Source organism: Sinohyriopsis cumingii, chromosome 1 (assembly GCF_028554795.1).
Source record: "Sinohyriopsis cumingii isolate HCF-2022 chromosome 1, ASM2855479v2, whole genome shotgun sequence".
Classification (NCBI taxonomy): Eukaryota; Metazoa; Mollusca; class Bivalvia; order Unionida; family Unionidae; genus Sinohyriopsis; species Sinohyriopsis cumingii.
In genome coordinates, this window is record NC_142961.1 from 164,086,164 (window position 1) to 164,106,937 (window position 20,774).

At 41.9% G+C, this 20,774-nt stretch overlaps 1 protein-coding gene across 1 annotated transcript in view; it reads left to right on the forward strand.

Moving 5' to 3' along the window:
- Window positions 1-19,427, forward strand: part of LOC149808296 (uncharacterized) — a 29,503-nt gene extending 10,076 nt beyond the window's left edge. The window contains exon 6 of the mRNA XM_089975729.1: window positions 19,289-19,427. Within this exon, the coding sequence (XP_089831855.1) occupies window positions 19,289-19,302 (14 nt within the window). The 3' untranslated portion in view covers window positions 19,303-19,427. The remainder of the gene's footprint in view (window positions 1-19,288) is intronic.
- The last annotated feature ends 1,347 nt before the right edge of the window (window positions 19,428-20,774 follow it).

A 20,774-nucleotide genomic window follows, 5' to 3' on the forward strand; every position in this document is an offset into this window, starting at 1 on the left:
ACGAAGAGAAAGGAGAAGAAATCAAATACTTGGACGTGTGTTCGCTGTATCCCTACGTGTGCAAATATTGTCGCTTTCCTGTAGGGCACCCGCAATTGCTGACGGAACACATCGACCTGGTCAACATTCGACAATACGAAGGCTTGATCAAGTGTAAAGTTTTGCCTCCCACGAACCTATACCATCCCGTCTTACCTCACCATTGTCAAGGCAAATTGATGTTTCCCTTGTGCCGTACTTGTGCCGAAACGTGCAACCAAGACCAACCTTGCCATCACAGCCAGGAAGAACGGGCCTTGACGGGAACCTGGGTCAGCGTAGAATTGTTCAAAGCTCTGGACATGGGATACCAGCTGTTAGAAGTGTACGAACTTTGCCACTTTCCCAAGACACAACAATACCACAAGGGTGACCCTACTCAGAAAGGCATTTTCGCAGACTACGTGGATGCCTTTTTGAAACTGAAGCAAGAAGCCAGTGGCTATCCTTCCTGGTGTCACACTCCCGAAGACCAAATACAATTCAAAGAGAAATACTACGAACAAGAAGGCATCACTTTAGACCACATCGAGAAAAACGAAGGCAGGCGATCGTTTGCCAAAGTGATGTTAAATTGCTTGTGGGGTAAAATGGCACAACGACCGTGTTTACCCAAGACGGAATATTTGACAGAACCTTCCCGCTACTTCCAGATGATTCACGACAAAACCAAATTCATGAAACACGTGGACGTCGTTCGCGAGGATTTGATCTTAGTCAATTACGAAGAAGATCTGGACTTTGTACAAGACGACCCCTTTGGAAATGTCATCATTGCGGCTTACGTGACAGCCCATGCTCGCTTAAAATTGTACGAAGCTTTAGAACTGTTAGAAGAACGCGTCCTGTACTTTGACACGGACAGTTGCATTTACATCCATCACCCGATTCAACATCACCCTGACATCGAAGGAGACCGTTTAGGAGCCTGGACAGACGAGCATCCCGACGACAAGATTCTAAGTTTCGTCAGTGGCGGTCCCAAAAATTACGGCTACGAATACCGGGACAAACAAGGAGAAGTGCACACGACGTGCAAAGTGAAAGGACTGACTCTGAATCATCGTACCAGTCGAGTGGTCAACTTTGGGGTATTGAAAGAAGCCTTGCAATCGGAAGAGGATGGAAACTTTAAAGTGACCACCTATCAACCGAACAAGATTGTACGTTTACCCACTCACCACATCGTCAGTCGACCCTTGGAAAAAATCTATCAAATTATATACCAGAAGCGAGTTCGACTTCCCAATCATTTCACCTTACCGTACGGTCACGTCGGTATTGGTCTGTATATAAAAAGGAACCCTAGGCAAAATCGATAGTTCATTGTGACTACCAAGACCGAGCGAACAAGATGAATACTTTCAGAGAAACACAGAACAAGTTGTTTAGAAGGGCACAATTCAAGTGTGAGGCTTCGGAAGTGGAATGCGATTGTGAGCCTTGCGATGGGTACGATGCTGTACCTTGTGACCTGAGCGATTCCGTAAAGCATCATGGGAACTTTAGTGCCCCTACCCCTATCATGGAAAGTGATGCTGTGCGTGTCAAACCTGTGGGATGCGAAAGTGATGCCGCTCGTCCTCTTGGACATTTTACTGGGTTTCGTTTTAAAGGGGAATGTTCACCTTCACGTCTACCCCCCTACGGATGTCATCCAGCCCTGAGCAAACTCCTACCCATGTCACTCAACCCTCATCGAAACGAACCTGTGAAAGACGAATATTCGTTCCCTGTGCGTTTGTCGGAATACTGCGACTTTGAAAATCGTCTTCAATCGTTCAAAGGAAAATGGCCTAAGTATCTGGGAGGACCGACCCCCGAAGAATTAGCCAGAGCCGGATTTTTCTACTTGGGCGAAGGAGATAAAGTCAAGTGCTTCAGTTGCGGTGTGTAACCGCAAGATTCGGCCTACGTAGAACATGCTCGATGGTCACCGAATTGTCATTACTTACCCTTAGTGGGACCGAGACATTGAAGTAACTTCTTACCATAATAATCTGTTCATGGATACTTTACAAGAGAACATTTGTGCTTTGCCTGTGGAGTTGAGAGAACGCATTTATCGAGAACTGGTCAAAATACAAGTGAAACGTAAAGAACAATCGCATCCGTTACGTCACCGGTGTTTGAACCACTGGTACCTTCAGGCTATACAAGGACTGATTGAGTTGAAAGTGTTCCATTGGACAGACATTGATCAACGACCTCCTGGTTATAAAAAGGAATGGTTTGGTATGGACGATTCTATCTACTACATTGTAAACGTACTGCATCGAATTCCAGAGGAAGAGTTAACGAATTACCAACATCTTTCACGCAATGTCAACTTGGTGAAAGAGGAAACTTCTGAACGAATTGTAATGTGTAGATTAGTGGTGAAACGATTTAGATTTGACAATGAATTAAAACCATGTTTGTGCAAAGAGTACATTTCTTGTGTCAGACCAAAGAGAATTTAGTATAACCTATTCATGGATACTTTACAAGAGAACATTCGTGCTTTGCCTGTGGAGTTGAGAGAACGCATTTACCGAGAGCTGGTCAAAATACAAGTCAAACGTAAAGAACAATTGCATCCGATACGTCACCAGATCTTTAACCACTGGTACCTGAATGGTATAAGAGAACTGATTCGTCAGAAATTCTTTCAATGGTCAGACATTGTTCAAAACTTTGAGGTCGCTAATGATCGACATGTTCATGATTATGGTTACTTCGAGATTCACCTAGTGCAACGCATTGAGGAAGACGAGGTAAAGGATTACAAACATATTTTACGTGGAATCTGCTTAGCGGAAGAGGAAACACCTAAACGAACTCTGACGTTTCGGTTACAGTATGCAAGATTTAGATTCCCTACTGGAGAACGAAGATCTCTGGCTAGAAAGTACGTGTATTGCATCCAAAAAAAAGAGAATATAAAAACAGGCTGCCATGCCACGGTTTATGTCACATGTCATCCAACAGATTCCGTGGAAGGAACTCAATGACCATATTCAAACCGTGGATCATTACCATCGATTATTACAAGAACTTTATCCATTCAATTTGGGACGACAAGTGGTGTGTGTCTTAGTGACTTGTTTTTTGGGATTTCGTTTACCAGCCGATTCTTTGTGGACTCTTTACGATCAGTACTTACCACCTCCATGGCCTTAAATGGTCACGAAAAACTCCTTTTGCTCAAAGCCTTGCGTTTTCATCTGGATACTTCTCGACCTCAACAGGAAAAAAAGATTCGTCAACTTTTAGCTACCCAAGACGTGTATGACGATGTGTGTGTAGCTTGTGACTTACATCCCCATTGGACAGATGTCCGTGCCTGGAAAGAATGGGATTTTGAGGCTTGGACCCAAGAAGTGGCCCAGTATGCACGAGAGTTGTTCAAGGAAAAAAGTTACTTTTCAACCCGTGTTAGTGACGGTGCCAGAAGAACCCGTCACCCAAGACAGGACTGTCGTGGACAGACCTGAAAGACCTTTTCGGGAGGACACTTGTGTGACTTTACCCCCTGTTGAACTAGTTAGAACATTACCCAAAACATGTGATTGTTGTACAGACACTTGTGTTTATTCCACGTTCATCGTTATCATGTGCCTCTTATTCTTGTACTTAAGCCTTTGGCTTTTATGTATTTTTGTCTTTCGTATTCATGTTTGATAAAAAACATTCAATAAACGTGTTCTGAAAAAGTATATAAACTCTTGTCTTGTTTGTTTTCGTGTCACAAGTGACATTTCTGACACCATGGCTACCTCTACTGTCTCTGCTCCCTCTTCCTCTACTGTCAAAGTCATCGACGAACACTTAGATCGTGCCAGTTGGGAGGCTTTGTAACTTCGCCATCCCTTTAACATGCTCATTGCTGGACCTAGCGGTTCAGGCAAAACCGAATTCGTCAAACGTTTGATCGAGCATAAACATCATTTGATCGATCGGCCCCCTCAACGGATCGTGTGGTGTTACAAAGAGTGGCAATCGGCGTACAGCCTTTTGCGAGAAAGTCAAGGCGATTCCATCGTGTTTGTGGAAGGCATTCCTAAAGAAGACAACGGCATCGTCTCTGACTCCCGTCTAACCCATTTGGTCATTTTCGACGACATGTTAGGAGAAGACGAAGAAGAAATTAAATTGTGGTTCACGCGCAAAGGGCATCACCGTAATGCCAGTGTCGTTTACATCACCCAAAATTTGTTTCAACAAAGTAAAGCCCATCGTACCATCAGTCTCAATGCGCATTACGTGGTCTTGTTTAAAAGCCCTCGAGATAAATCGCAAGTGCAAGTCTTAGCCAAACAGTTAGGAACGCCTTGGCTGACTCAGGCGTACGACGATGCCACTCAAATGCCACACGCCTATTTACTCGTCGATTTGAAACCTACGACCCCCGAGGATTTGCGATTTCGTACCCACTTGTTTCACCACTGGTGCCAAGACGGAGGGCCTGTCCTGTACACGTCTCCGTCCTCGACTTCATTTCACTCCCCATGAAAAAAATCTATAAAAACCTCAGACCCTTTTTCGTCTGTCAAACACAGTGCGAACATGACGTCCCTTCAGTCGCATCTTCCCGTCAAATTGATTCGTGCCTTGTATGGCATCAGTCGAGAAAAAGATCCACAAACACGAGCTCGTGTCTTAGAAGCTAGTCTCAAAGAAGTCTTACGATGGTTCACGGTGACGGCACGTCAATTACTCCAAGGAATCATTCAGATTCCTCATCAAACCCAACGCTTTTTCGATCGAAACAAAGTCGCTTTGGTCCAACTGGCCGATCCCCGCATCGACACTCAAACCAAAAAACAAATCATTTTGAAACCTGGAGGGAGCGGTACTCTAGGAGGGGTCATCATTCGCTCACTCTTAAGATGGGATCCTAATGCCCCCAAAGTTATCCCCAAGACAAAAGTTCAACGAAGCCCCAAGAAGAAAAAGAAAAAGACCAGGTCCCCAAGAAGAATAACTTCTCCAGTGGCGGGACCCTCCTCTTACCAGACACCACCCCGAAAAAAGAAAAGAAGCCCCCAGAAAAAGAAACAGAGAAAAAGTCCCCAGAAAAAGAAAAGTCCACAGAAGAAAACTAGTCGCAAGAGAGGCACTTCGGCCAGGACGCAACCTTACACTCGCAAACCACGACCTGCCACAGCAGTGACTGCGTCTCCGGCATCCTCACGTTCATCCACTTCTCCGTTGATGACACCCAGAACTGAAGAGTACTTGGAGACGTTGATCACACCAAGAACATCTCCGTTGATGACCCCCAAAAGAACTTCCCCAGTGGCAGGACCCTCCAATTTAGTGGCAGTGGCTGCTGCTCACAAAGTACCTTCTCCCAAAATCAAAGTCCAAGAAAGATCGGGCATGTTACAAAGTTTACTGGATTTGTCCAAGCAAGAACTGGCTCGATTTAGTCCGTTGCGTACCCCTGCACGACGTGTCATGCCTGTCCTCAAACTGATAAAACGTAAAGACAATCAGTGGCGACGCGTTCCAGTATAAAAAAGGCCTGTGACCAAGTAGGGTATCAGTGTTCTTTTGGTGCTCCTAAAGACTCAAAGATGTCACCCTCCAGAAAACCCCAAGGAAAGAAAAGGAAAGGACTGCCACCACGTTTAGCCAAACATGGGGACCTGTTATCTGTCCTGTCCAAAGCTTCTTCACCCCTACGAAAAAAACTCATTCAAACGGCCTCCAAAGAGGTCATCGATACCGTGTGCGAATGTTGTTTGAACGTTTTGAAAGGCACGATCCCTTTGTCCAAACACCAGAAACAATGCTTAGGCAAACATCGTCACGTTCTTCGCCAAATGGTTCAAAAGAAAATTCCCATTCGTCAAAAAAAGAAGATGTTGGTTCAACGTGGAGGCATTTTGCCTCTCTTGTTAGGCCCCATACTGAAAGGAGTCTTGGGAACCATGTTGGGAGGACTGATGGGAGCAAGATAAAAAGGCCTTCGAAAGTCCCAAGATCTCAGAATCGACCCCTGACAACCCCATGGAAGGACGAAAACTAGCTTTAGTGCCTTACAAACGATGGATGGAATACCATCGGTGGCAAGAACAACGCACCCCGCATTTACCTCCCAATCCCAATTTGAGCGAGATGTCCCAGTTACAACACGAATTGCAGTCCTTGATGGATCGCCAAGATTTGTCCGAAACAGAAAAATCGCAAAAGTACGGTCAACTCTTGCAACGACTGCAACTCTTTCACCAGAAAGCTTTAGACGAAACAGCTTTACCCACTCTAAAAGATTTTAAGACCTTGATGAAAAGTCCAGCACCATCACCAGTACCAGTACCAGTACCAGTGGTCAAGAAAGAAAAAGGAAAAGAAGAAGAAGAAGGGTTTCAAACTCCACCAGAAAAAGTACGCAAGTTAACAACACCACCTACCTCCAGAATTGGATGGATTAAAAAGATGATGGCCACCCCTTCTTCATCACAAGAGAAAAAGAAAGTGAAGACAGAAGTGAAACAAGAACCGATATCCCCTGCTCAGACATCCTCCTCTTCGACACCTATTGCCGGTCGCACACGCAAAGCCTTGCAATCCAAGAAAATACCCCAAGAGAAAAAGAGTAGCCTCTTCCAAGAGTGGGTGCCTTATTAACACACAAACACAAAAAAAATGGAAAAAGTCTTAGCCAGCATTTACTACGATCCCTCGCATCCTGCAGGTTACGCAGGAGTTCAAAAATTGTATCGTTCTGCCAAAACTCGACTGAAAAGTCTCCGTTTACCTCAAGTGCAACGATGGTTACAAGAACAAGCTACCTACACTTTACACAAACCCATTCGACGCAAGTTTGCCAGAAGTCGCACCCGAGTGGAAGGCATCGATCATCAATGGCAAGCCGATTTAGCCGATGTCTCTCATTTGGCCAGCTACAATCGCGGCTACAAATATTTGTTTTGTGTCATCGACGTCTTTTCCAAATTTGCCTGGGTCGTACCCTTGACTTCCAAATCGAGCAGCGAGTTAGTGCGAGCCCTGCAACGGGTGTTGAAACAAAGCGGTCGTCGCCCTCTTCGATGGCAAACGGACAAAGGCACCGAATTTCTGAACCAAGCTTTCCAAAAAGAATTAAAGAAACGTGACATTCATTTTTTTACCACCGAGAATCCCGAAACCAAAGCCAGCATCGTGGAACGTTTTCAACGCACTTTGAAAGAACGCATGTGGAAATATTTTACGCATCACCACACTCTGAAGTACATCGACATCTTACCGCACCTGGTGCAAGCGTACAACCAATCTTACCATCGAAGCATCGGACGTGCCCCGCAAGACGTGACTCCCGACAACGAAGTGCTGGTGTTCGAGCGCCTGTTCGGTACGTCCCCGACGAGGGCTGTCCCCAAGAAAAGTGGAGAGTTGACCGTAGGAGATTGGGTGCGCATTGGCAAAACCAAACGCACTTTCGACAAAGGTTACTTACCTAACTGGACGACCGAATTGTTTCGCGTCACTGGACGAGTGCATGGCCGTCATCCTGCCGTCTATAAATTGGAAGACATGAACGGAGAAGTACTCAAAGGAACGTTTTATTTGCCCGAGTTACAACGTGTCACCAAAAAAGAAGACGACGTGTACGACATCGAAAGCATTCTCGAACGCAGAACCCGTAAAGTGGGCAAACGACGTGTCAAAGAAGTCAAAGTACGTTGGAAAGGATATCCACCCAGTTTCGATTCTTGGATCGACGCTTCGCAAGTCATCGACTATAAAAAGAAGAAGTGACCATCATGCCCTTTCACACAGCAGCAGACGCAGCTACGTCGACCACTCCTTCTTCCCCTAGTTCTTCTGTGCAAGATTTACAAAAACAACCCTTGTGGGTGTGGTGTGGAGAACGTGTGCCTAAAACACAAATCGTCTTTTTCTGCCAAATCTTCGTGGTGTATTGTGTCATCGAGGCAGCCATCGCCAATTTGAGTTTGCAACAAGGAGACAAACAATTGTGGACCATTTTATTGAGCAGTTGCATCGGTTACCTGCTTCCCAATCCCTCCCTGAAATTCTCCTCGAACGGGAACGTTGTGTCCAGTGCCAGTGCCAGTGCCAGTCACCAGTCCAACCACAATCAGAACCCCATTTTGGGCGGAGACACGCCTCTGACGTCCAGTAATATCCCCTCGGAGAGCCACAGAACTCTGGAATTATGAGTCACCAAAACCAATTTTACTTAACCTTACCCAGTGACAGTTCCATGGAGGTGTTTCCCAATAACACATTGTGCTGTTACACGGCCAAATTACCTCAAGCCATCCCCTTAGATCACGAAGCCCATTGGGAAGTGGCTTTAGTAGAAATGATTCACCCGACCCAAGTCCTCAATGTCCTTCCCAATCAAAATAAATTTGATGTGGAAGTTCATGACGAGCAAATGCAACAGTGGATGGATACCCATAGCAAATATGACAAGAAAACCCGTACACCAAATTCAAAGTGGACCACCTATCACTTGTTCATTCCCCCAGGCTATTATTTTAGTGGTCAACATTTGGTCAACACCATAGCCACCAGGTTTAATAGTGTGTTTCTGAAAGCTTTGGAAAGTGTCAAAAAAAGTGTCACCCTGGAGTACCACAAAACAGCTCGTCGCTTCCTGATGAAATTTCCTGAGGGGCCCAAAATCATGTCTTTCTTATTTTGTCATGAATTGTTTGACATGTTGGGCGGTGACATGGAGCTAAGGAAGAAAGTAGAACAAGAAAAAGGTGAATTACCAGTCATTTCTGACAACGATTCTTTTGCCAAGTATTTTCGTACCCCGGTAGAACTGAACCAAGGACTGAATTTGATGTTCGTGTACTCCGATGTGGTGGAGTACAACGTGGTGGGACACACCTCCGTACCGTTACTGCGTGTCATTCCTTTCAAAGTGGATTCTGCCACAAACGCTGACGAGGAAGGTGGAAACACTTACCACGTCCACCGCGAATTTGTCCATCCTCATTATTTGCCTGTCAGCAAGTCGTATTTGGACACGGTCAACATTGCTATAAAAGGAGATTTGGGACAAAATATTCCATTCACCAAAGGAAAAGTCACGGTGAAACTCCATTTTCGAAAACGGTTTTCTCACGACTCGTAAGTAAGTCATGTATCCAGTGTACCAAGGGGTTGCTCGACAGCGAGGACACGGTTTAGGAGACATGTTAAAATCGGCCTTTCGTTCGGTGGCCCCAGTGTTGAAACCGATGGTGACACGCGGATTGCACGCTTTGAAAGATGCGGCACTGACGCAAGGCAAAGAATTTCTCCAAAATGTCATCATCGACAAACAAAACCCTAAAGAAGCCTTCATGAGGGCAGGCAAAAATGTCTTGCTGCAAACGGGTAAAGACATTTTGGGCCGACGAGACACACCTATAAATGCCCTGCACGCTACCGAGTCAGGCATTCAGCAAGGACAAGGCAGAAAGAGACGACGCAGAAAACACCCTTTCACCAGACTTCAAGCGAGAAAGGCCAAGAAAAGAAGAACCGTTCGAGACTTAGACGTTTTCGATTATTGAAACATAGAAAAAATGATGCACCGAGAGTCTTGCGCCTGTTCCAAGACGGAACTGGATCTGTTTGCCATGCCCCCCACCATGATGACCATGCAAGAATCCCAGTGGGTGGAATTTCACCCCGTCTCCTCATTGACAGCCTCAGCTCCCATCGAGTTTGAAATCAAAGGACAGCCCGAAGATTACATCGATCTGAATAGCAGTTACTTGTACTTGAAAGTCAAAGTTGTCGATGAGGACAATTCGACCCTAGATGGCGATGAGGTAATAGCTCCCGTCAACAATTTCATGCATTCCTTGTTTAGCGGAGTGGACTTGTACTTGAACAACAAACTGGTCAGCAGCAGCATGGATACTTACCCTTATCGAGCGTACCTGGAAAATCTCTTGACGTACGGAATAGATGCCAAGAACACTCATCTCAATGCCTGTGTGATATGGGAAGCTGACGAAGCAGGCCAGTTTGAAAGATTCGAAACTGATGCAAGCAAAACACCAAACAATGACGGATTTGTAGAACGAAGAGACAAAATCAAAAACGGACAAAGTTTAGAACTGATGGATCGTTTACATCTGGACATGTGGTTGCAAGAGAAATATTTGCTAAACGGGGTGAATGTTCGCCTGAGACTGAATCGTAGCAGTGCCGCTTTCCATTTGATAGGTACTACTGTTTGCAAAACTGTCATCGAGGAAGCCAGGCTCTACGTACGCCGTGTGGAAGTGTTACCTAAAGTGGGTAACGACATCAGTCAGACGTTGAGCAGAACGACCGCCAAGTATCCCATACGACGCGTGGAAGTGAAAACGTTCACCATTCCCAAGGGACAGCGATCCATGATCGAAGATCATCTGTTCCAAGGACAGCTACCCAAACGTTTAATCGTTGGTATCGTCGAGAATACAGCCTTCAACGGAGATTTGGGTAAAAATCCTTTCTACTTTCAACACTTTGGCGTGTCCAAGATCGAAGTCAGTCGCGATGGCAAGACCTTGTGTACCCGACCTTTCGAACCTGACTTTGAGAAGAAGAATTACTTGAGATCGTACTTGTCCCTGTACGAAGCCACCGGCCAGTTAGGAACCAACACCAGTCACGGTATTACGTACGAGGATTACGTAGGAGGCTATGCTTTGTGGGCTTTCGATTTCACTCATGACCAAGGCAGCGACGAGGGACATTTCCACCCTATAAAATCTGGCCAGATTCGTGTGGAAATTCAGTTTAAAGACCGAATCCCTGATGAAACGGTGAACGTCATTCTGTATGCAGAATTCGACAATACCATAGAAATCAACAGTTTGAGAGAAGTCATTCTAGATTACTAGAAACCATGGAAGACTGTTATCCCTCTTTACCTAGTGGAGAAACTTTGGACATGAAATGTGAGGAGACTGTGGAAGAAGTGATCATGATGAAGTCAAGATGGCCAGAACAAGAAGCCCATTTAGTCTCCTGTTTTGCCAAACACTTGGTCGACAAAATGATGGAATTGATCAAGAAAAATTGTTATGGATGTCAAAACGATCATCCCAGTCAAATTCAACACGATAAATGCCTGATGTTGAGTCAAGAAGAAAAATTGGACGAGTATCTGGACGAAGCTTGGAGTCTCATCTCGAACAAAGACGTGTTGCACCAGTGGTATAAAGACTTGCGTGAACATTCTTGTCCACCATTAACCACTCAAGAGATCCATCGTATCGAAGCTCTCCTGAATCAGAGTGAGGAAACAGAACGAATAACCGTTTATTCGTCAGTCATTTTCAAGCAAAAAGTCAGAATCGAATTGACGACTTATTATTACCTGTGAAGAAGAAAAAAAACACAAATCAATGGATACCTGGGAACTTTATTACCTTTTGAACCACAGTTCGTATACGGCTTCTTGGAATCCTGTCGTCTGTGCTAAAGATGAACTCCCTCATCGCAAACCTAAAGACCATCAAGCTTACGTGATCAACACGGACGAAAGTCATCTCCCAGGAACCCACTGGGTAGCCGTCTACTTTCCTCAAGAAGGATGTGTGGAATATTTCGATTCGTACGGATTGCCCCCTTTGGAAGACGATATCATCGACTTTATGAGAAGAAATGCTCAAACCACCCGATTCAATAACGTGAAATTACAAGGCACAGATTCCTTGGTGTGTGGACAATATTGTGTGTATTTTCTGCATCATCGCAGCCTGGGCTATTCCTTAGAACATTTAGTGACTCATTTCGATCCTCGTTCTTCTGCTAGAAACGATGTGAAAGTAGATCGATGGTTTTGTGACCATTATGCTTATCTTTTGTCTCAAGCTAGGAAACGTAGTGTCCATCAATGGCCTAATGATTTCCAACAGTGGAAATCACAATTTCATTCACAACGTTGTCAGCCCTGTTCAAAGTAGTTAGTATTTGAAGAAAAAAATGTTTGTGATTAGAAAAAGGTTGTTAGATGTTATAGTGTTGGATTATTGTTAAAAATGTTAGAAATGTTGTTGTTTAGTGTTAAGTGATTTTTGAATAAAAAATGTTGTGTTTTGAAAAAATGCCTTTGTCTTTTGTTTAGCTATAAGAATGTTGAATTGATGCTCTTTCATTTCTTACTATCCCTCTCATGAACGTTGCGGCTCGAAAAAACCGTGTGGGGGATGTTTTCCTTCACGTCCGCGCTTTCACTATAATAACCGGGGTTGTTTCCAGTCTAACCATCCATTGTCGACTCATCCTCCTAAGAAGATGTGCTCCAAACTAGCTAAGCTCAACGAAGCCTACGTGAATTTGCATAGGGTCAGACACAGTCTGATACCGAAGCCAGAAGAAATAGAGAATGTGAGAATGTTAAAAATCACTGAAGACCTAATAGAAGAGCTCTTCAGAGAAGAAGTGAACAGGGAAAAAGAAGAATGGACAGAGAAGTACAGACTTCAAAAACAGCAGCAACAGCAACAACAAGAACAGCAGCAGCAGCAGCAGCAGCAGCAGCAACCTGAACCTGACAGAGGCTTTGTCGATTGCCGTATCGACACCAAAGAGTTCTTCTTCTCTTTCCGAAGAAGCAGACCTATTGCCAGAAAGTCTATCCTCAGAGGACATCGCATTCTTAGAAACTAAAAAAGAATGCCATAGCAAAACAAAAAACAGCCCTTTTCAGGGCTACCCCAATACTCTAGAAAAGAAGTAATGATCCATTTGCCAATGTGTGTAGGTAGAGTAGTGTGAAAATAAACACTAACTCTTTCTTAAAAATTTTGAGGGTATGTGTTGGTGTGTTTGTATTTGTAAGTGATAAAGTAGGTTGGTGTGGATAGTAGATTAAAATGATGTTTGTTTGTTGTTTTTTTTTGGGGTGCTTGAGGTGTATACTTGGGGTTAGATTGGATTGCTTTGAGTATGTGGATAGTCTATTGAAGTGATGGGTAGCATAAAAAAGTGAGCAAGTGTTTCTTTTAGGTCCGCGCGTTGTTGTTGTTTCTTGGTCATGATCTAGGTAAGATGGATTTTATGTTTTTAGGGGATGTTTTAGTTCACGTCCGCGCTTTCAGTATAAATTGAAACTCGTTCGGCAGTCCAGCTACCCTTGTTGATTGATCAACACCAAAAATGAACACGAGACTTGAGAAACTGTTGGAGCTTCATGTGCATCTGGAATATGCCAGGCGCATATTAAATGAACTGGCCGCGGAAGCCATTGTCGAGGAGGGAAGGATAAGAGAGGAGGAAAGAAGAAACAAAGAAGAAGAAGAAAGAAGATATAAAGAGGAAAGAAGAAACAAAGAAGAGGAGGAGGAAAAGGAGAGAAGAAATTTCAAAATCCCAGAGAGTGAAAATTGGGATTCTGAAGCGACATATCCTGCCTCTGCTCTCTCCCCCAAAAAGGTAAAAAGTAACTGGGGGATAAGATGTGTATGTGGCGCCAGGCCTGGAAGGTGCCACCATTAACCAGGTGCCCATGAAGTTCCAAACAAAACAGCCCTTTTCAGGGCTACCCAATACTCTAGAAAAGAAATAACTATCGATTTGCCAATGTGTGTAGGTAGAGTAGTGTGAAAATAAACACTAACTCTTTATTAATAGTGGAAGTGTATGTGTTTGTGAGTTTGTGTTTGTAAATGATGAAGTAGGTTGGTGTGAATAGTAGATTATGGGTTTCTTTATTGTTTCTTAGAGTATGTGGAGAGTATAGTTTGGGTTTGATTATATGAAATGAGAAAAGTGGGGATGTTTTCCTTCACGTCCACGCGATGTTAGGTTATGATCTAGGTAAGATCCATTTTATGTTTTAGGGGATGTTTTCCATCACGTCCGCGCTTTTTGTATAAGAACCCACAGTATTCGTGGTTCAAACCATTCTGCAAAGAATAAAAAAGAAGATGGCTTCAAACCACCTTAACAAAATGGAAAAATTGCAAAACGTCATGGACAATTTAGGAATGTTTGAGCAAATGTTGGTTAACCTAAACGAGGATCACTACTCATATAGTCCCCATAGAGTGAAGATGGAGATAAACAATTTACGAAAAATGAAGGTAATCATCAGTGATCTGTTAAAAGAAATAAAGGAGGAAAAGGAGGATGAAGAGGAAAGGATAAGGATGAGAGAATGGAATGAAAAAATTGAAAAAGAAGAAGAAAATGAAAAGAGGAAGAAAGAAGAGGAGGAAGAGAAGAAGAAAGAAGAGGAGGAGAAGAAAAAAAAGAAAGAGAAGAAGAGTGTAGGAGATAAAATAAGAACTTGGTGGAGGAAAAGAAGAAATTAGAAGAAGAAGAAGAAGAAGAAGAAAACCCAAAGGCCCTTTTCAGGGCCAGCCATATTTCTCGAAAAGAGATAGTCTTTGAATTGCCTACCCCTTTTTTATTTTTAAAAAAAAAAATCCCATGTTCCATTTCCCTTGACGCTATACAGTCCCACCCTGTTTAAATTCCTTTGACGCTATACAGTCCCCTATTCCCATGTTCAAATCCCCTTGACGCTCAACAGTCCCACGATTTTTCTCCATGTTAATTTCCCTTGACGCTATATGTTCCCACGATTTTTCTCCATGTTAAATTTCCCTTGACGCTATATGTTCCCAAGGGGGTCTGTAATGCTAATTCCCATTGACGCTATAAGATCCCCCTTAACTACTACTGCCATTGACTTCTCTGGTCAAGTGGATAATATTTTTATGCATTGTTTTAATATAGGTATCCAAAAATATGGACCTTTTTGACGTCACTTGTGTATTTTATTATTTACGATTTTTTTTTTGTACTAGGTCGCTGATTGCGGCATTAAATTTGTACATAAAAACAGGCTTAAGTGGCAGACAAATGTCCCACTTGTCCTAAGAGGTGCTGTGTGTTGTTAACCCGATAACAAAGTATTTGCTGGTACTCGAACAATATTCTTCACGTTAGGACGAAAAGACCAACAAGCATATTCTTATCGTGTTAACACATTGTCCTTGTGTCGTGTCAAAGGACACACACACAGTATGAGCTGTGATGAGTGTGGCGTCACGCGTGTCACACGTCTGCTCCTCATCAGGTACATTCACCTGATGTTAGATATATAAAAAGAAAAAAAATTACATCACAATCCATTCTTAACAATACAGGACACAATCCATTGTTTTAGATGTATCTGTATACATGTAACTAAGATATTTATATTTTATGTTTAAAATACTGTAAACTTTGTGTCGATATTTTAATTTAGATGTATGGACTATGTAGTCTGAAATAAACAATTCTTATCTTAACCTAGCACTTACCATTGTTGACTCTATTTTTATATATTGTGTAAATGGTTGCCCCGACATAGCAAGGTACTGTTTCGTACGTTTTGGTATAAGACATTAAATAATTCTGAGCCAGTATATTTTGATCTACCCGGTCTCCTACAAATTGCATGGATTTAGCACTGCACTCGCCGTTAGCGACTACATTTTTTCCATATTACACAATCTGCAAGGTATGTAGGTTTAAATAATCCTGACGTAGACTGTAATTGTACCAGGTAAAACCGTTCTAAGATTTCAAGTGGGATCCCAATCACGATGGATAACAAGTTGGCTACTGTGTGAAATGTCTTATTAGCGGATAAAACTTGGAATCACTCTTTCATTCATTGAACAATTCATCGTAGTAGGATTGTTACTTTGTATTAGAGTGCCAATATCATTTGCCGCTAAGAAAGAAAAATATCTTTTTCTGGATGGCCCGAGTAAAATCAACTAAATCTTCAAATGTTGGAAATCTAAGAAAATATACACGCGGAGCACTAACATGGTGAATGGTACTTAATAAATCCAAGATTTAATTAATATTTTTAAATATTAGTTCTCATTCTTATTATCTTACGTTCCCTGTTATTTTCATATCCATTTCATTCTTTGTAATATTCATTACTATGAATTATATCGTTTTTATGATCACATTAAAACATTTTGAATACTGCTTATAGATTGATGACACTTCTTGTCTTATACCAAAAGAGACTGTACTTAATCACACGTGATCTAACCAATAAATTCTGGTGTATTGTATAGGTCACACATTGACATTATATAGTTTCATTGTATCATATTCAATGTATATATGCAAGCAGGCGTGTATTCTTATGTTGAGTGTGAGTTTATGTGCATATACAGGATATGTGTCGGAGTATATGCATATACCTATATAGTGTGTAAGTGTAAGAATGTATCGGTGGATATGTGGATGTATACATAAGTATCTGTCTTTAGTACTGATTGAATGTTTGTACACGAGATAGATTTGTTTTACAGTATATATCAAACTTGCAACCATAGATTTATGTAAGAAACTTAAAAGTACATGTATATACTTGAAAAAGAAATCTGCAGGCTAAATGCAATAAAAAAAAATCATCACCACCATCTTGCGTTCTGTAATAAAAAGAAATGAATATATATTTTTTCTTTGTGTGTAGCGATCATATACTACTCAACGAACGCCCATTATAACTTCCAAACTGGACAATCAATAAAATACTCTATTTAAGGGGGCCTAAATAACTTAATGATGACGCGCTCCCTCTGCGATCTCAGGTTCGAGCCCCGGTTTCGCCAGAAAAAATGAACCACCAATTCACCAAAAGGAACGAATACAGATTCCGATTTAAGACAACTGACTTAATACCTTACTTAACCACGAAATGGAACGAATACGGATTCAGATTCAAGATACTACTTACACTAGAATTTATGGAAAATTTACAATAACGGGCTACAAAATCGTCTGATTACGAAATGGATTACAAGATCGTTTGATTACGAAATGGCTACACTTTATGGACTACAGATGGACATTCTTGATTACGGAATATAAAACATATGGACTACACCATAAACAGGCAATTTGCCAGAATTCTTACTATTTCTCTACTAGCCACACACAGGCGAACACCAAACAAACATACACACTATTAGATACATTATATATTTATTTATTTGTACAAACTGCCAAAATCACATTAGACTTGTCTTGAAATTACTCCTAAAATATATATATTTGTTACTCTGATTTCATTAGATTTACTATTAATTGCCATTCACTCGAATTTCCTACATATACTTAACCAGCAATATCGACAATAAATCTGCAGTACGTGGACTAGCATGAACAATGCACACTGTCTCATGCATAGCGTAAGCGCTGCCCGTGCTTTAACTAATCGACCCTAAGTTGAACCAATGCGCTTAGCAATTCCAATGCTTCTCATGGCGACCATAATTTAAACTCATGCGTCAAGCATTTTCTTTATTCCCTTTTGCATCAAACAACTACATATACTTCCGTCTCTTTTACTTACATTCAACTGCTTCTATAACCTTAAATTTTGTATTATTAAATAATAACTCAATTTTTTTTTTTTTACCTGTCAGTCCGAACAAGGGCTAACACACCAAACAATACAGCATAAAACACGATGCAAACACCGGACAATACTGATCCCTGGCACGGATCACTTATGTAAATAAAAATCCAAGACCAGCCAGGGTCAAGGAGTATCTAAGCACTAGTTAGGGAGGTGTACAAACCTTAGAAGAAAATGTAATAAAATCTAAATTTATTAAAACTGATACAATACAAGATACATGGGGGGGGGGGGAAACGTTAACACATAAAATCCTTTAATTTTAGACACGGGGGGGGGGGTCTCCTCTATGATGCAAGTCTGAGAGGGACCACACCAATAAACACAACCTCATCCTTGTGCGTGGGATGCCCCTCTCCAATAGTGGGCTTGATGTTCTTAAGTTTGTGGGGTTTTCCCTGCCCCATATTTTGTCAAGTATGAAGAACATGCTGAATTATATACTGCTTAAAGTCAGTCATCTTCGCCAGCAAATGTTCCGATGGTATCTATTGGATTTCACGAGTTGCCTCCCTTAGTACGTATGCCACTAACCAGTAGCGTGCAACATCGATGCATGTGCACTGGCCGAAAATGATGGAGGCAAATGACTTAAAAGTATACACTGTAAGTTCAATATCGAAAGCCTGACTACATACCAGAAATAAACCATTGCAGGTATATTTGAAGGAAAGGACGTATTTGTGCAAGCACGGATCGGCAGTAGAAAATCGCTTATCTGAGTCCATTCCAGTGGTGTGCACCCCTTGTCTAGATCATGGAGGAAATGTGTTCAAATTTGAGGAACCTGATTTTTGAGTGGATGCGGTGGCTTGCCACTGTATCCAATGAAATTCAATACTCGAAGCACTGAAATATCTGATCGATTCGTCAATGTGTTGATAGGTTAACATAGCAGAACGTTGGATAACGAAGATGATGTCAGGATATGGAATCTTCCATTACGGAACTGGTGACAGAGTGTCAGCTTTGACCATTTTATTTGCCATTCATTATACTTAATACAGTGCGATTAGACAGAACGAAACACGCCCCATCCCTGATTGTATCAACGAACCTGTTTCTTTAAGATTTGGATTATTAACGGATCCTCAAATTTCAAGTCTTGCAGGGCTTTTAGTGTGGAATCGGAATCCGAAAAGATTAACATTTTTGTAGGTTTCATTGTAGCGATTTCAGTGACGCTGAAATTTTAGCGATAAATATGGAGACTCTTTTCTCGGTTAGTTTTTATATATGTGGCGATCGGATGCTGCAAAGGTGGCTCCAATCTTGTATCCATGTTTCCCGTATAGCCATGATAGGAAGGCTCCGATTCCATTGAAAAAACTCTGAAAACTTGTGGGTGTGTCGAGGACTTTTTGAATTCCCATACACTATTATTTTGGGAGGTTTTGTCCCGCACGTTTTTTCATCGTAAGACCCAAATATCAAACCCATGCACACTCGCAAGCCAGATTTCATTCCAGCACTTGGCACAAGAATTCAACATCACAATGCAGCACCAAAATCAAATTTGCAAATAAAGTAAACTTAAGTATTCCAAAATTACCACCCGTATTGAATTTTACATTTCCGAATCTGATTTTGGTGTTGTAAGGTGAGGATGATTTCTTATGCCAAGTGCTGGAATGAAATCTGGTTTCCGTGTGCGTGCAGGGTTTGATATTTGAGAACACGTGCGGGACAGAAGCAGGGAATGAAAAGGACCTGCCTCATTGGCGGTTCCGAGAGCTTCTCTTTATTGATACGATCGTCTTATTAGCCCTACTGTTCATATCAACATAGGATATTCTCTGAATGACTTATTTTGAAGTCTAGTTGGTCTTAAATGAAAATGGTTTCTTTCAGACTTCCTCTATTGACGTCACGGTGACCATCTGAATGTAGTAATCTCAACATAGGGTTTTCTACAGAAAGCCTCCTGATGATGTCTGCTTGGTCCTAAATAAGAACAATTTCAAATTAGCTACTGTTGTGCCCATAATGGTTCTAAGCTCAGCACCATCTTTAAGTCGGACAGGATAGACACAGTTAGAAGACTTTTGCTGAAAACCGAACGCCAATATGACATTCATTCATTCAGGAGTAACGAGAACGATTTTCAAGATGGCCGTAGCGGCATTCATATTGGATATATGACTGGCACCATTTTTAAAGTCAGAACCAAATAGATAACACATGAAATCTTTTGGCGAACATCCACTGTCAAGATGACCATATGTTCTGTAGGATTAACAAAAGAGAAATATTCAAGATGACCGAGCTAATGAATGTCAAGATCATGTTTTTATGTCGGGCCAGATACATCATAAAAAGTCTTTCGATGAAAATCCAAAGTCAATATGTCTTTACATTTTGGAATAGTAACAACAACATTTTAAAGATGGCTGCAAGGGTGGTTATATCTGAGGTCAGCTTTGCACCATTTTCACTTAGAAGACTAGATATCTTAATTGCTCTTCTGGTTAAAACACCGTCTTTCCGCTTTGGGAGGAGTAGCTATAAAAAAGAATTTCAAGATGGCTGCCACGCGGACCTACTGAGTGTCAGATTGGAACCATAATTAGGGACAAACTAGAATTCATAAAAGGTCGTATGCTGAAACCCAATGTTACTATGACTTACCATCTAGAAGTAGTGACAAAATTTTCAAGATGACCACATGGTGGCCATACTGGATGTCACATCGGCACAATTGTCATTTATGACCAACATAACACAACTGGAAGTCTTCTGGTGAAAATGCCACGTCAATATGTCTTTCTGTTCTGAACAAGTAGCAATAGCAAGATTTTCAAAATCAAGGCACCATTTTGAGCAATAACTTGATAGCATAAGAGGTCTTTTAGTGAAAACCCCATGTTGATATGACCATCAATTCACAGGGAGTGTGGCTAGCACGATTTTTAAGGTGGCCACTGTAGTGGTCATATTGTATGTTCAAGCAGCACCATTTTCATTCATGGACGAATGTGTGTTAAGTTTCATTGCAATCCAACAAATAACTGAGAAGGGTTAGCGAGAATAAACGTGCTAAGGAACGGATGGGCAATGAACATTAAGCCATCCATAAGAACTTCTAAACCAACAACTCCTTGCGACCAATAAAATATGACGGCTTGGAACCACACGTTATTTTTATTTTGCCCTCTTACACACCCACACAAAATCTCAACCAGACAGACTGTGGAATAAAGTATTAACTTTTAGATGACTTCGCTACTCTCAATACTTGCTGACCTTCTAGTCTTAATAGTTACTGACTTTCTGGTCTCAATAGTTGCTGACTTTCTGGTCTCAGTAGTTGCTGACTTTCTGGTCTCAGTTGTTACTG